This window comes from Halichoeres trimaculatus, unplaced genomic scaffold (assembly GCF_033239565.1).
Source record: "Halichoeres trimaculatus isolate MK-OKI-2021-1 unplaced genomic scaffold, fHalTri1.1 fHalTri1_scaffold_15, whole genome shotgun sequence".
NCBI lineage: Eukaryota > Metazoa > Chordata > Actinopteri > Labriformes > Labridae > Halichoeres > Halichoeres trimaculatus.
The window spans coordinates 18,726,073-18,741,868 of NW_027437193.1; the positions used below are offsets into that span (position 1 = coordinate 18,726,073).

General features: G+C 39.8%; 1 protein-coding gene across 4 annotated transcripts in view; it reads right to left on the minus strand.

Annotated features, from left to right (window-relative positions):
• Positions 1-15,796, minus strand: part of carmil3 (capping protein regulator and myosin 1 linker 3) — a 127,177-nt gene that overhangs the window by 73,213 nt on the left and 38,168 nt on the right. For all 4 annotated transcript variants that reach the window (XM_074688377.1, XM_074688378.1, XM_074688375.1 and 1 more), the window contains exons 9-12: positions 8,192-8,267; positions 5,432-5,520; positions 1,614-1,708; positions 258-344 (exon numbers count right to left, since the gene is read on the minus strand). In XM_074688377.1, coding sequence (XP_074544478.1) covers positions 258-344; positions 1,614-1,708; positions 5,432-5,520; positions 8,192-8,267 — 347 coding nt within the window. The remainder of the gene's footprint in view (positions 1-257; positions 345-1,613; positions 1,709-5,431; positions 5,521-8,191; positions 8,268-15,796) is intronic.

Sequence of the window (15,796 nt, forward strand, 5' to 3'; positions counted from 1 at the left end):
GATGGATAACCTTACGCTCGCAGGGGTCTCTTTATCTTTGAGAGTGAATGCAAGCCAAAATAAACTGTTTGGTGCAGCAGGGGCGGCTCTGACAGAGAGTGTTAGTATCATGAGCAGAGATTACCAACAGCAGCCACTTGGCTGAACTGTCTTTGTTTGACTCCAAAGTTTAATGTGACTTTTTTTTTTTACTTATAATGACAAAATATGAGTGTTTGTGTGCAGAGGGGGCCACTAGAGGCTGCTGCTTCTCCTACCCTTGGAGGAGAGGGAGGTCTTGGAGAGGTTGAGGAGGCGCAGGCCCTTGTTGAGGCGACACACTTGTTGAATCAGGTTTGAGACTCCTGGAATGAAAACAGAAAGGAGTGGACAGGATGAAGGCATCATTATTCACAAAAAGCCATCTGGTGCCAAAAATGTCATCGTGTTCATTATTACTAAATAAGAAATATTAAGGTGCACGACTCTTTGGAGTGCTCTAGGCGTTTTATAAAGAAAATGTCAAAAATGAGATCCTCCTAGCCTATCAAATGTACCCCGTAGTTTTCTACCGCTGTGTTTTATAGTGAAAAACTGACACATCTTTTGATTGTAGCAACAATAGCTACTTACACCCCTTCACCCAAGTGCTCTTGAAAATTTGTAAGCCCACACAGCTTTTTCACATAACATCAAGCCAGGAAGCAACTTCTATCAATACACCCCCTCCAAAACATACACACAGCTATACCCACAAGTACACTACAGCTAAAAAAAAATCACACCGACATACTTCACAATCTCACCCTCTCCCACATACCCAATAAAAACACCCTACCCAAAGATAGATTACATAACAAGGTGAGCTCAGAAAAGTAATGAAACTAATTGCAGCCATGATAATGATAAAAATATGAAACTCCAGGCTTTATTAAAAATAAGATTCATAGTTGTGCCAAACCACGTTTCTTGGTAACAGCATCTTTCTTTATTAGCTGTGAAGGTTCAGATCTCTAATTACACACACGTAAAAAAACACGATGTAACACCTGCAATTAGAAAACGGCACTGAAGGTCATTCCTGACTCTAATTATCTGTGTTGTTGTGATAGCAGGTATGGCGGCAGCATTTTTGCAGCTACACAGCTAAGACCTTACCAGTAAAAAAGTACACACACAGAGCAGGAAGTGTGAGCACAAAAAAAGTGGAGGTGACATGTGTCAGGCTGGAGGATATAATTTGCTAATGAGCGATTGTGGTATGTATACTGTCACGTGTAACTGCATTCTGCTTTAACATAGTGCAGAAGTGGTCACAGGTTGGTGTATAGTGAGAGCCATGCAGAGACAATTAGAATGTAGGTTGATACGTGTGTGTAGAGAGAAACATAAGGCGTTCAGTTTGTGTTGGGTGATGTGGGCGAGAGAAAAATAAAAAGCAGTTCTTCAAAGCACCACTCGTACACATATATGATAAAAGATGGATGAAAGAGAGAAAACAGGGGACCAAGATTGATTTTGAATTCTTTGAGAGCAAACAAAAGCCGCACTGAAGTAGAAGCAGCACAACAATCAGAGAGCCCTGAGAGAGACAGCCGTAGGAGGGAGGACGAGTTCAGAGTCCAGAACAGTACCTTGGTTGTCTAGCGTGTTGTGAGCCAAGTTCAGGGAGTGAATCACGGAGGCTGGGTTCTCTGACAGCGCCGATGCCATCTTCTGTGGAAAATCCCTGGAGACAAAGCGTTAAACAGATGAATTAAGTTTCTTGTAAAAACTCAATAAAGTTTCACCATTGTAGCTCTGGGCTTTGAGTGCTAAATGTCCCACCATGGCTGCAGTATTATCTCATTGCAGATATTCTAATTAAACTGAAGTGCAGTTCTGTAGAGGAAGTGAGTTTTGAATGTACACACTCAGCTGTAGGACTAAGAGACCTAGAAATGACACGGAAACACGGGTGCAAATTGAAACAAGTTTGTTCATCCAAAATAAGCCAACAATATATCACTACTAGTGTGAAAATATTGAGATAAAGCCTAGCGTGACTGAAAACTCAAGGTTATTTTTTCTAGAAGCGGTTAACAAACAGTTTGTTTGACAGAATGTCCCTTTAAAATTAAGTGTATGGAATTTCTCTTTACAGTAAACGCTTTCTCACTGCTTTTTTCTATGACGCATTTGTAGTAAATTGGGATTTTTGGGACATTTGCATTTAAATAAATACCAAACATAAAAAACAATTAACAGCAGTATGTGCATATGTCAGAATTAGAACCCTAGAATAATGTTAAAGAAAGGATAGAGTAAATACTTAGACTCTAAGAAGAAGTGCAGAAGGCAACTGTCACATCTCTGTCCTTGTCTCTTTCACCCCATCACAATGAGTGTTCTAGATGTAGCTATAGTTAGAATCTCTAAGAACGTCACATCTGGTTTTATTTCATAAACAAAGCACTGACTTGAGTGGGAGAACACTGTGGCTTTAAGCCATCAGGCAAGAGAACAAGCTTTTTGTCCTGTAGAATACAAAATCCAAACATATGCACGACTGCAGGCAGCACCTGAGTAATGCTCACGCTATAGTCATCTAACCTAAGTGGTGGAACACTGCAAAAAAATGAAATCTTTTCAAGTGTTTTTTTTACATAAAAATTGTCATATTATGCTCCTTATGAGCCATATTCAACTGATCAGTCCAGAAAAAATGTCTTGTTTCAAGTTGTTTAAAGACTAAAATGAGGTCTGAATGCTTGTAACAAGCAAAAAAAAAAAAAAAAAAACCCTGCTGATGGAACAAGAAAGTTTGCCAGAAAATTTGCTTGAAACTAGAATAATGTCTTGATACAAGAAACTTTTCTCTTGTTCCATTAGCAGATTTTTTTTACTTGTCATACACATGTCTTTAAATAGCTTGAAAAAGATATTTTCTTTGGACTGGTAAGGTGAATGTGGCCAATATTGGGTCTAAACAGACATTTTCTACTGAAACAAGACAAAATCACTTGATAAGATTTCAGTCTTTGCAGTTCATATTTTTTTCAGGGGTACCATAAATGTTTAATTAACAGTTAAAAAGCAAGTGAACTACAAGGCATGCATTCGAGGCTGCTCTTGGTGTAAAACCCCTAGTTCCCTTCTATGATTATGATTAATGGTATACCTGCCAACATTCCTGATTTCTGCAGGAGTCTCCTGCTTTTTAACCCCACTAAACCCCTGATTTGTAATTTCTCCCAATTTTCTCCTGATTTTTCAGGTTGATACTGTAACAGACTGGGTGGATTGTTTGTGTTAGATAATAGGAGTATGTTACTGTTCAGATGAGTTATTTTGTGTTTCAGAATTACAACGTCCAGTGAATGCATCACCCGGGATGGTCGGTTCAGTAGCCAACATCTGTGTGTTGTGTGTTTTCTAAGAGAGTTGTGGGACGCACTCAGCTAAGAGTTAAACAGAGAGCCAAGAGTTATTTTTGGCTTGGTTACAGCCAACAGTAACCAGTGTGTTAATGCACAGGGTGTTTGTCGGCAGGTATGCAGTGGATGCATTGAATTTATTAAAGCATGTGTGTCTGTTTTGTTCTGATGAAATTATGTTGAATTGAAACAAGTATAACTACAGCAAATATAATATTGTCTTTGACCCAGTGATTTTCACCTGGTGGTCTTATATAACGTGGTCAACAATCCAAAGAGAAACTGACTTTAGTTTATCAATGTCTCGCTCTATGTTAATTGCTCGGTTGCTAGGCGCCGGCCTGTTGGCTATGGCTGCCTTTTGCAGCAGCTCTCTCTTCTTTATCTGTTTCTTATAATATTTTTGTCTCTTTTTTGTAATCTTTGTATTTTGGAGTGGATTATTATTTTGTATGGCTCATTTGTTGGTCATGGACACCAACATTTTTGTGGCTTCAGTGAAATGTTTACTACTTTTTCTCCTGTGTTTGTCTGGAGATCCTACATGTAACCATGGCTGCATTGTTTACATGTGAACTCAGCTATTAGCAGCCAGTAGCATGACAATGCTAACTGGTGTAAGGCCTGATGTCTTCCCACAAGGTGAGGAGAAGGAGGTGAGGATGACATGTTGGTTCTCAGGTGTGAGCTAAGAAGTGACGACATGAACCTGTCCATCCATCCATCGTTATTGGGAACATAAGATCTATCTCCAATAAGATGGACGAGCTAGCTGTGCTAACCCAGCAACAGAGGGAATACCAGAGGACAGAGTAGCATCATGCTATTCACAGACATGGCTAATGGAGCTAACATCAGACACCAACGCCATGTTGGAAGAGCTTCACCTGCTGTGAGCAGACAGGATCTAGAAACAGAGATGGAGCATGACTGAAGAAGCTCAGTCCTGGACCCTGTGGAGGTGGAGGCTGGCTGAACTGGACAATGATGGACAAGCTGTCATCATCTATTTTCTTATGGACCTTTTTGCACTTTCTATACACTTTCTTGCTTTTGTTAATTGATTGCTGCTGTGACTTCAATTTTGTTGTACTTGTTACAATGACAATTAAGTTCTGTTCTATTCTATTCTATTCTATTCTAATAGACAGTAATGGCTGAAAGCTTATTAACTTCAGCAGCATAGTTTATCACTCAGGTGATTGCACTATTGCAAGAAGGAGAAAAGGACAAACACATCCTACTTTTTATATCTAAGGAGGATAATTTCCTTCAAAATCTTTCAAGTTACAATCAGAGGATTCAGCTCATCTATCTAATCACATCCTGTACTGTAGAATATTATGTGTGAATAAACTAATTTATTAAAGATGTATTGGTTTTCTTTTTCAATATCACTGTCAGGGTTGGTGCAGTGCCTGTGAAGAGCATCTTATACAAATTACCCTCTGTATTGAAAATGATTTAACCCTGGGAAAATATAAAAACGTGTTAACTTCATCATTATGCTGCAGAAAATCACCTGGCCCTGAGGCAGCCAATTCATCTCAATTAGTACTAAAAGGGGAACTGCTTTGCCTAATGATACCATCCGTGCACAGAGGCTGAAGAGTCTTGGCAGGTGAAGCCCAAAATTTAACTCATGTTTCATTGGAGAAAGAGCAGAGCAGCCACAGGCAGAAAGCAGGGAGCTTTATTGGATGAAAGGGCAGGGATCAAGAGAGGTGAAGAGAGGAGAAAAAGGAGGAGAGACAGAATCAGAAAGGTCAAGACGGCAGAGACTGGGAGGGGAGAGGGTTGGTGACATGAGCTGAGGTGAAGAGGTGAGGCGAAAGAGAACGAAGTGAGAGGACAGGAAACAGGCTGAGGGGAGAGGGAGGAGAGAAAAGGTTAGAGCGAGTGAAAAGGACAAAGGAAGAGAGGTGAAGAAGTGAGTGATGGGCTGATGAGTTGGAGAGGAAGAGGAGGGGGAATTAGATTAAACCAAAAGAAGTGAGTGGCAGAGCTGGCGATGTGTCAGTGAGAAGGGAACCTACGATTTGAGTCCCGCGTTCTCCAGAGTGAGCTCCTCCAGACTGTTGGACTTGCTGACGGTGTGCAGAACCTGGTCGACCACCTCTGACCCCTGGAGACACAAAACAACACAAAACGACTCTGTGACCACATCATCAACTCAGAGGAAGGCTAACATCAGCTGAAATCAGATTACCCACAAATTTAGAGTAATGGATTAAAAATAACACACTATTAGAACAGATTTACGAAAGCAGTCTTTTATGAAATTGCCCTTTTGTACGTGAAGATCAATAACTTAATAGAATAATGTATAACAAATTATTTGTAGTTTGGATATAAAGCTTTGGTTTGCTTGTTTTTCTTTCAGTTTTCCTACAGGTAACTTCAGCTCTACTGGACTGTTAGTTACTTTGCAACACAGTAAAAACATTTTGAACATGGTGAGAACAATGCTAATGGGTCTACACTGTAAATGTGGACAGTTTGTTTTTATTGTTTACTGTTACTGAGCTTCCAAATCTTAGTGATACCTCTCTACTATTTGGTGGAAAGATATGTATTTGAGTCACTGGACTGAAAACATCAAGATGCATCCTTAATATACCTTTCTAAGCTCATAAACTAGCTTGTTTTTTTTGTTTTGTTTTTTTGTTTTGTTTTTTGATTTTTTACCTGACTGCTCGGCCACCAAGGTTGTTCTACAACACAGGCAAGAAATTATTTTGCGACATACCGTAAATTATATTACATCACCAGAATTCATCTCTGTGTACTTTATGACCTGTTGGCTGGCAATTTAATTTTATCTATAAGCTAATTACACAATGAGTGTTTGTTCGTGGACCAGTGATTACATTTAAAAGAAGTGAAAGACTTGAGATATAATGTTACATCGATGTGATCTGGCGGAACAATCAGTAAGCTCTAAAAATATTTATTTTGGAGATTAGTGCAAAGAAATGTCTTTTGATAGAACCTGGGATCATCCGAGTAAATACTCCTGTTTACACTTCTGTGTTGATATCATAGACTTTACGATAAATGGAAAAGAGATGTCAGAGAATATGAAAGGTATGGCAGCGATTCCAGAAATGTTGTAAAGAAAACAATAAACACCATCCCGTCTCAGTTCACCAATCATATTTCTAGATGAAAAACAAAATATTTATTTTGGAGATTAGTGTAAAGAAATGTCTTTTGATAGAACCAGGGATCGACTCTCATCTCTTTTGGACACAGGCAACAGTATACCACTGACTCGCAGCAGGAGGCAGCATGTTGCAGAAGAGTAAATACTCCTGTATTGATATCATAGACTTTACAATAAATAGACCCCAGTCTATGAGATATCACCCATCTGTTTCTGTGACGAAGCGAATCGCCAGGTGGGGCCATATTGGAAGTGGACAGGCTTTGAGCGTCCACAGTAAAAGTTATAGGGCGCTGTCGGTCGGTTGAGCTTTGCTTCTGATTGGGTGAAATGTTATCTTAATTTTTTAAAAAGCAGACATAAAAAAAAAAACACACCTCTGTACAGTGTGTGTCATTAAAATATCTGCTATTCAGACAGTTGATGCCTTTTGTACCAGGATGTAAACATGTAATTCCTCCAGAGAAAGTTGAGATACTACCTGAGCCAGCCTCTTCCTGGGCTAGCACTCCAGATCATTAACTCCTGTGTCTATGTGTCCATGTCACTCTTTAGTGCTCCTCCAGAACACATGAGTACTTAGTTATCCTTGTGATCACTTCATAGCCTCTTCCTTTCCAACTGTTTTCTGCTTTTTCACTGTGATTTTGAGCGTATTATGTTGCAGTATATCAACCTGTGACTAATACAAGGAAGGATATATAGGAGACGTCAGAGGAAATGAAACGTATGGCATCGATTCCAGAAATGTTATAAATAAAGGAAACACCATCCCATCTTAGTTCACCAATCACATGTTTTTTGGATGTGTAGACACCTTTGTGATGAGGTGCACAGCAGGCTATATGTATGGGCTTCTGCATCAAAAAAAGGGGAAAGCTGACCTACACTGTAGGCTAAGACACCAGTTCAATGCAGAAGTGATGCTGGACGTGCTCCTGGAAAAACAGCAAAGACAACTCTTTGGCTAAAACTGCCTTTGGAAATGTAGGGCTTCAAAAAAGCAGAGCACACAGCAACCGATGAAAGAGCTGTGACAGGTTTGATAGACCTCAAGGATGCTCAGAATGTGTTTGAGTAAAACTAAAAGTTGACATGATTCAAATTTACTAAAAACGAAATAATATGCACGATATCTTCAACTTAAAAGTTTGAAAGAGCTTTGGGGACCAAAAAAGTTTACAAAGTTTAATACTTTTTAATTATTTATCTTATTAAGTTTTTAAACATAAGGATTTGATGACATTCAAACTCAGATAGATACCACTTACGCTAATGCACAATATAAATATTTCATAATGATTCTCATCACTTGAAATGGGTTTAGAAAACTGAGCTAAATGTAACTTGACTCCACATCCTCTCTTAAACTTGCTTTCTAAACTTCATTTTGGTTTGAGAGCTTAAAAAATTAAATAACTTCCCAGTGAGACTTCATGTTCCTGACGCATTTGGTACAAATAAACAGTAGACTGATTTCAGCTGACAGTTGCTAAGCAATCCCACATTTGGGCCGCAGACGTCTGTTTGAGCAAATAAAAAAGCAATTTCAATAAAATAAATGTAGTCTGATGACACACAGAGGAGACATAAGAATGTAAACAAGTGAAAGATAAAACAGCATAGTTACTATTCTCATGTCTTTGCAGTACAGCTTGGTGAACCAGGTGTTGTACGCGATGGACGCCACGATCACAGCCAAGTCCCTGGAATGAAAACAAACATTATATTAGGAATTAAATCTAAAACTTTGAATAAGCCAACTCCATCTGCTCCAAACCACTTGATGTCATTGATCCATAATTTATATTATCATGGGCCAAACTTTTTCTTTGCTCCCTGTTTGGTCAAAAGCAGTTTATCATTGTGACAGTGAGAACACTGTGGGCAGGGCTGCTTTCTGAAAAATGACTGATACTGCGGCCCCACTGAGGAGGAGAAGAGGAAAAACGGAGAGAGATGTAAAGATCGATGGCCGGGTCAGTGGATTATTCAATAAAGCCACAGCTTGATCTCAGCTACAGACCTCAAACACAGCTACATCCACTGCTACACTGACAAAAACAGAGTCCACCGAGCGTCTAGTGTGTGTTTGTGAGGGGAAAACGAAGGACAGGGAGGAAGGAGGGAGCTTTAGTATCCTCCACGGTCCAACTAAAGCCACACTGCTGCTACACCTGCCATACATCATCTGACAAACAAGCAGCAACCCAGGGAGAGAAGGGAGGCACAGGGAAAGAGAATCAGCCCAGAGAGAGCAGGAGACCGAGGGAAAATACAAAGTGAAAAAGAGGGAGAGGGGAGGAAAGAGTGTGATCTAGCCAGGGACGCTGCAGTTTCCAGTAACTGCAGTCACCAGGACATTAGAGAAGATCTCTGAGGAGTAAAATGGCTACAGGCTGTGTTCCTTTTTCATTACCATGCCAGCCATCAAAGCAGGGCATTTTGACTAAACAGCTGAGAGTGTGTGAGTGAGTGTGTGAGAGAGAGCAGATGAGGCACATGTCAAGAGTCATCATCAACACTTGCTGTTGATTCATGTTTTGACAGCAGGACATGTAAGTGACCTCCATGATGTCTCACTCTGTCATTCAGTGTGTTGGTGTTCATGTGAAGTCTTGTTCTTGTACAGGAGTTCCTGTCATGATTTCGCACTGGGTCAATCTGAGATCTTCTTTAGCAGATCAACTAAGGTGTTGACAAGACTCCCAGAAGTTTAACATTGAGCTTTAGAGATAATGCTGAGAAGGAAACTTTTAGACTGGGCAGGTTCAGGTTCATTTCTATCGCGGCGGCTCAGTGGTAGGGGGAAATTTACCCCAACAGGAAAAGTGTTCAGTCTACCAGCTACTCCCAAAGACAATGGCCATCATTCATCAATCTTGGATGGGAATTGGTGCAGATCTGGGTATAAAGGGCCACTCATGGCGTACGGCTGATCAAGTGTTGATAAATGTGGCAGCTGAAAACAATCAACACGCCCCGAAATATTCAAGGTTCAGGTGTTTGTACCCACAGATTATACGACATGGAGGGGCACATTACAGAAAAAAGGAGACTTCTCTGTGCTGCCACTGTCAACACCATAGCAACCAAGTTGAAAAAAAGGTGAAATGACACTGTGTTGTTTGGCAGCTGGAAAAGTGGCATTAAAGAAAGTCAGAAAAAAACCCATGTGCAAGGGAATCACTGCAGCCGTCAGCAGCGTGAATGTGACAAATAATCTGCAACAGAGTTCTTAACATTTGAATTACACATCCTTCATTTATACCACGATTGATTGATCTGTGATATTTGACTAGAAGCCACGATATTATTAATTGTCCCAATCAGGTCCAGAAAAGCGGAAAGTTGGCTTTTAAAAAAGTGAGCTCTGGAAGAAGTTGCAGACTCCAGCCTTGAGTCTCACGGCATTTATTCATCTGAAGCTTGATGACGCATTGTCTGCGTCAGTTTCGGCCAGAGGTGACAGAGGGACAGACCAACCTGCTCTGTGTCAGATGTGCAAACTAGTTCAGCTACAAACTGATCTCATTAACTTCATTTGTGTCGTTTTGGTGCCTGGACAAGATGTGTGTCAATCGTGCGCAATTACACAAGGGTAGACCAGAGTTTTCTGGTTGTTTGTACCATGAGACAAGCAGGTCGGTTGTGATCCTATGTAAGATCATCTTCTGTTGTGAAATAGTCACTTCTTTCTTCTACAGTTCATATTTATATGATAATATTGTAAGGAGTAAAATAATCATCTTGACGGTAAATCCTGTAATCAATAAAGCTTCCTTAAGAAAATCAAGGCTAAAAGTTTGATTCAGTGTTGTCTGGAAGTTCCCTGCAGAGAGTTTATAATAGACACGGCAGTGTATCAAAAACAAATATTTTTTTAATTTCTTTTTTTTTTTTAAGTACATCAATATAGTAAACTTTTTTTTTTTTTTTAAATATACAAAGAAACCAGCTGACGGCTCGCCCTGCTGCTCTGTCATAGTGATGTATTTTACTGGTTGGCAGAAGAAGAGTAAAATGTTAGAAACAATTTTTTTTTGTGTCATATCTAATCCAATGATCTAAATATTAATCTGAGAACATCAGTTTTTCTGTCTAAAAATGTTTTGCACTCATATACTCAAATAATTCTCCTCCACAGACAGATTTCCCTTGCTGCACCACATCTCCAACTGACATGAAACTTGCGTACACAAAGTCAGACCTGGGGCGGGATTTTAGCGTACCCGACTCCCACATTCAGATGGATAAATGCCGTGGATATGAGCGTACAACCATTTTTTGGTCGTACGCACGTTTGATAAATGAGGGCCACTGTGATCAGCCTGTGGAAGTGTATATGGCACAGATGAGCAGTGAGGCACTCATGGAGCAGCCTCTACCATCAGTCTATAAACGTGTGAGGGGAACGGTTAACCTGACATGCTGTGTAAAAGCATTTAGAAGAGTCAGAAGAAAAGTGCAGTGTAACAGCAGTCCATTTATTATTTACTGTCCTGTCACAAATGCGGTCTCTTCTTTGCTGCCTCTCCCTACAAACTGTTTTACACACAACATGAAAAGTATGTGTGGGGGAGGGTGGGGGTCTCGTTTTCCACAGGGGTCTTATGTTTGCAGTCAGTGGTGGCATGAGGCCGCCCACTTATTAGGCAGCAATGTGATAAATATCACTTAGGGAATGATCATCTAGTGTTTGCCTCACAGGATTCATCTGAGCGTCACACTCTAAGTTTCTTTAAAGAGACACTTTCTCATGTAATATGCGTATTTCCAGAAATACACCACAGTCCCTGATTAACTCATTTGTGCATGGTGTCTCCTCACACTCTTCCAGTTTGCTCGAACAAACACACAGTGAGAAAGAAGCACCAAATTTTACACAAACTGCAGATTCACCGATTGATGAGGTGCCTCCCCTGCTATAAACTGATACTACAGATTAAAAGGGGCTGCTGTTTGCATGTCACATAACCAGAAACACAGCCACGATAGTTTTGATAGTTTTGATTGGTAAAAAAAAAAAAAAAAAAGGCAATAAAAAACAAATCCAGCACTTTCCTAAGGTGATACTAAAGTCTAAAAACCAATCAGTGGAAAACAAAATTTATTATCATTACATTCTGAGGCAATTTAATGAAACAGGTTGATGTTTGATGGGTAGTGTATCACAGCCACAGACAAATATATTTAGATTTGTGAAAGATCAAGTATTTGTAAACATAAATGGAGTTGGATTCAGGCCCACCAAACCAAAAGAGAAACAGTGATAGTCCTCTGTGGTCCCAGTGTAGCCTGGCGGTCTAGGTGGTGTATCCCATGAGGCAGGCTGTCCAGTTGGCAGACTCGGTTCATAGCGAACCTGTGGCAACACTCCTGCCTGTCACTCCCCATTCTCACTCTGTTTCTTGCTCTGTCCTATCCTCTCTATCTAAAGGCATAAAAAGCCCCCAAAACAGACATAAAACTTCAATAGCACTCAGAGAGCGCAGACCTCCACCAAGCACATTGTGATTGTCACGCAACACTTTATTCCTACTTTAATGTTATACTCCCTTTCAGCAGACTGTCTGCTACAATTTGGTGTTGATTGCAGGTTTGTACAATGATTTGTAACCTAACCGTGTTGAAAATTGTGATGACCCAGTTTATATTCTATATTCTGGATCTTAGTATCCAGAATATTGCCAGGATCTGGATCGTACTTCTGCATCTGTCAGAAGTTATGGTGACCTTGTCTTGTATTGTTTTGCAAAGCAATCCGGCCATTTATTGTGGCGTTATATACACATATGGTAAAAACAGCCCTATCTCACAATAATAAAGAATCCTTTAAAAAAATTATGGATCCAGACAATGATCGGGATCACCTCCAAAATTTAATGTTTCCATCAGGTATCCACTACGACAACAGTGTTAAAAGAATCTCCACTCTCCATTCACATGCTTTTGCCTTTGGCAAAAGTCATATCATTACTCCGGATAAACCCTACTAATAACGCATCAAAGTATGTTTTTGATTCAAACATTTCTAGTTTGAATTAAATCCATTTTTTTAACTTGTGACACAAAATTTTGTATTTCATATGACTCTACCATAGGCAAAAGAAACAAAAAGTTATCTAAACCCAGCAAATAGTGTTTCTTGAATTAAAATGTTAATTTTTAAATACTGATTTTGTAAGAGCAGAACAATTTGAATCTTAAGTGATGTAAACTCATAAACTCTTAAAACTAAACCAAAAAAATGCTGCCAAATGAACGAATGAAAACTCTGCTGTGAAAAGCTCAAACACGCCTTAACTGCACAAGCATGTTATAAACATATAGTGGCTGGCTTCATGCCAAAAACACACAACACATAGAAAACTAAGGCAACAAAAATACTGCAAATCTTTCTTGCATAAAAAGAGAACTTTAAAATGGCCTCAGATGATATAGTGTGTGCAAGATTCATCTGTACGGTGCCAGAACACAACTTCACAAAGTGTCTTCTCTTACTGCAACTTCAACTCAGGCCTTGGACGGCAATTGAACAGTTATGCATTGTAAAAACTTTATTTTCATCCTTCCAGCAAACCCTCAAGGCTGAGACCTTTATTACAGCCCATAATATGCACAGCAGAGACCGGCAATGTTCTCATAACCAAACAGGACTAAGATAAAGTTAGACCTGAGGTGCTGCTGGAGAAAGATCATGAGGTCATTCGAATCAAAAGTCTCCCAGGGAGAGTGACTGTGTTCAGAGCATTTCATGGTAATAAGCTTGTTAGATTATTTAACAGCTTGTGGGTACAAGTTGAGGGAAGGTCATGGAGTGTCCACAATAAACAGTGTTTATCCTTTAGGGAGCTTGATGACGCTCAGTAAATTTCATGGTCATGAAACGGCAGATGGATTCACCGAGCAGCAAGTGGAATAATTTTTATTGTATAGATCAAAAGTAGGTCAAAGGGGCCATCAAAACAACTCTGTTTACAAGTCAACAGATAAAAATGGCACTCGCTGAATACTGGAAAACATATCGGGACCTCTGGGGAATTCTTTCCATTGCCACAAGGCAAAAAAAGAGGAAAGGCGCGATGGTGTTGCTGTATTTGTGACTTAATAACATCCAAAGCAACTGTACAGTTAAGGTCAGAAGACATCAGAAATCATCCTCCGGGGATCATAAATATTCATAATATATGATAAGCCAACCAACCAGCAAAGTCAGCTGGAGATGGTTGGATTTTGGTGTTGACAGTGCTGTATGGTAATAAATCAATGCTCCAGTCTAACCCTGTACAGACCATGACGCAGGTCCTGTCACAGTGACAGCTGAGGCAGATGGTAGCAGTGAGCTGTGGAGCCACTGTCCTGCTTCAATAACAGTGAAACAAAAAGAAAAAAAAACAGTCAAAAACTGGAAAAAGTTGGACACTGCATCCAGAAGAGTGTTTTTAAGTGACTTTGTGTGACTGCATGCATCCAGTGGAGTGTATGTCAAACCAAGAGGTGCCAAAAAGTTACCAGGTAGTAAACAATTTCTCTCCCCCCCCCAAAAAATATGAAATATATTCAAGCAAAAAAATATCTGCTTTATAATCTCAGTGGCCAGACAGGAAAAACAGTTACAGGCGAGTGTGTATGTGTGTGTTTGTGAGAAAGGCATTGATTCAAAAACAGAAAAAAAGGAACCAGAGGGCTGAGAAAATTGAGGAGAAAACAGAGGAAGTGCATAACAAGAAGAGGAAACAGGTCCGGAGAAAGAGGTGTCGGCTTTCAGCCGGGAGGAATGAGCGGAGACGATGTTCGAGAGGACAAGCAGTCAGCAGAAAAAGCATGGCCCTGTCGCTGGTGGTAACGGTAGATGGGCTCAATCAGAGGAGATGGAAGTGATGGAAATGTGGAAGGACAAGGAGGGGAGGAGGAGAGTAATGCAGCACAAACAGCCTCTGGCATTTAATCGTGGGAGGAGTAAACCATAGATCCTCTCTTGAAGCTTCCTGAAATATGGATTGGAATATTTTAAGTGTATATATGGCATCAGGATTATAGTCTAATTCGACATCAGCATAAACCTTATGGGAAATAAATGCTCTAAACAAAGATGATTAGAAATACTAGATGAAACACAGCTTGTTTTGCTGTAAAGACTTTCTAAAGACTGAGTGGGTGTGGCGGATCGCATTTTCACTGTATGTAATTCTCTGGGTAGAGCAGCCACAAACACTATGTTTAGGCCAGTGTTGGATCAGTTACAATGGAGTCAAAGTATACGATCCATGTCTTACCCAAGTCCTGATTTTTAGATTAACACCAATGATTTAACAGCAGCCAGAACTATCACATGTATCAAGAAGAGCTATGAATCCTGAGTTTTTGCTTTCAAAGATGTTACAGAAAATGCAGACGGGAACAGATTGAGGAGAAGAAAGGGAAAACTTCAAACAGCTGTCTAAAATACACTCAGATTGGTAAGTAATGAGTGTGCTTTCCAATAAAAAGAACAGCAGCGTCGCAGTTTTGGTAGAAAAAACTTAATCCACACAGGGTCGTCAAACTAGAAAGGATACACACTGAAAAGGGTAACAACAAAATAAAAACAGAAACATCAAACACACAAATGTATATGTAATACTGATCCAGGTCCATCTGATGGGTTGTTTGATACTTACACAGCAGTCTTCCTAGTAAATCCTTTTGATCATATTTTCATTATAGGGACCAGACTCAGACTTGAATTACAATTACTTCACTAACTGAAGACTAGGGCAGAAGCTATGGTTCACAAACTTTTAGTTCCTGGAACAGCTCTTCCAAAAGGCCATTTCAGGCTTAAGAAATGCTTTGTCTGGTTAAACACTTGCTGATCTTGGCCCTCTGAAGCATGAAAAAAGCAAGGTTCCAGCTTAAAAAACGAGCCCATTGATTGTTAACTTTCAGTGGAATGCACTCTTCTAAAAAGACGATTTTGATAAGTTTTTTTGAAAAGAAAAATAAAACTTTGATGCATTCCCAAGGACTTTTAACAGCTGTAGTAAACATGATTTCCACAGACCCACAATTGACAGAAAGTTTACACTTTTTGAACTCTAACACTGGCAGCTAACAGACACACAATCACACTATCAGGCTCAAAGAAGATCATTGTTAAGGAAAACCCAAACAAATCACAAATATGAGTGAAGTGATGGAGGGTAAAAAAAACAAAAAAAAAAACACTGTGGGTCAGAAAGTTATTCAGCTT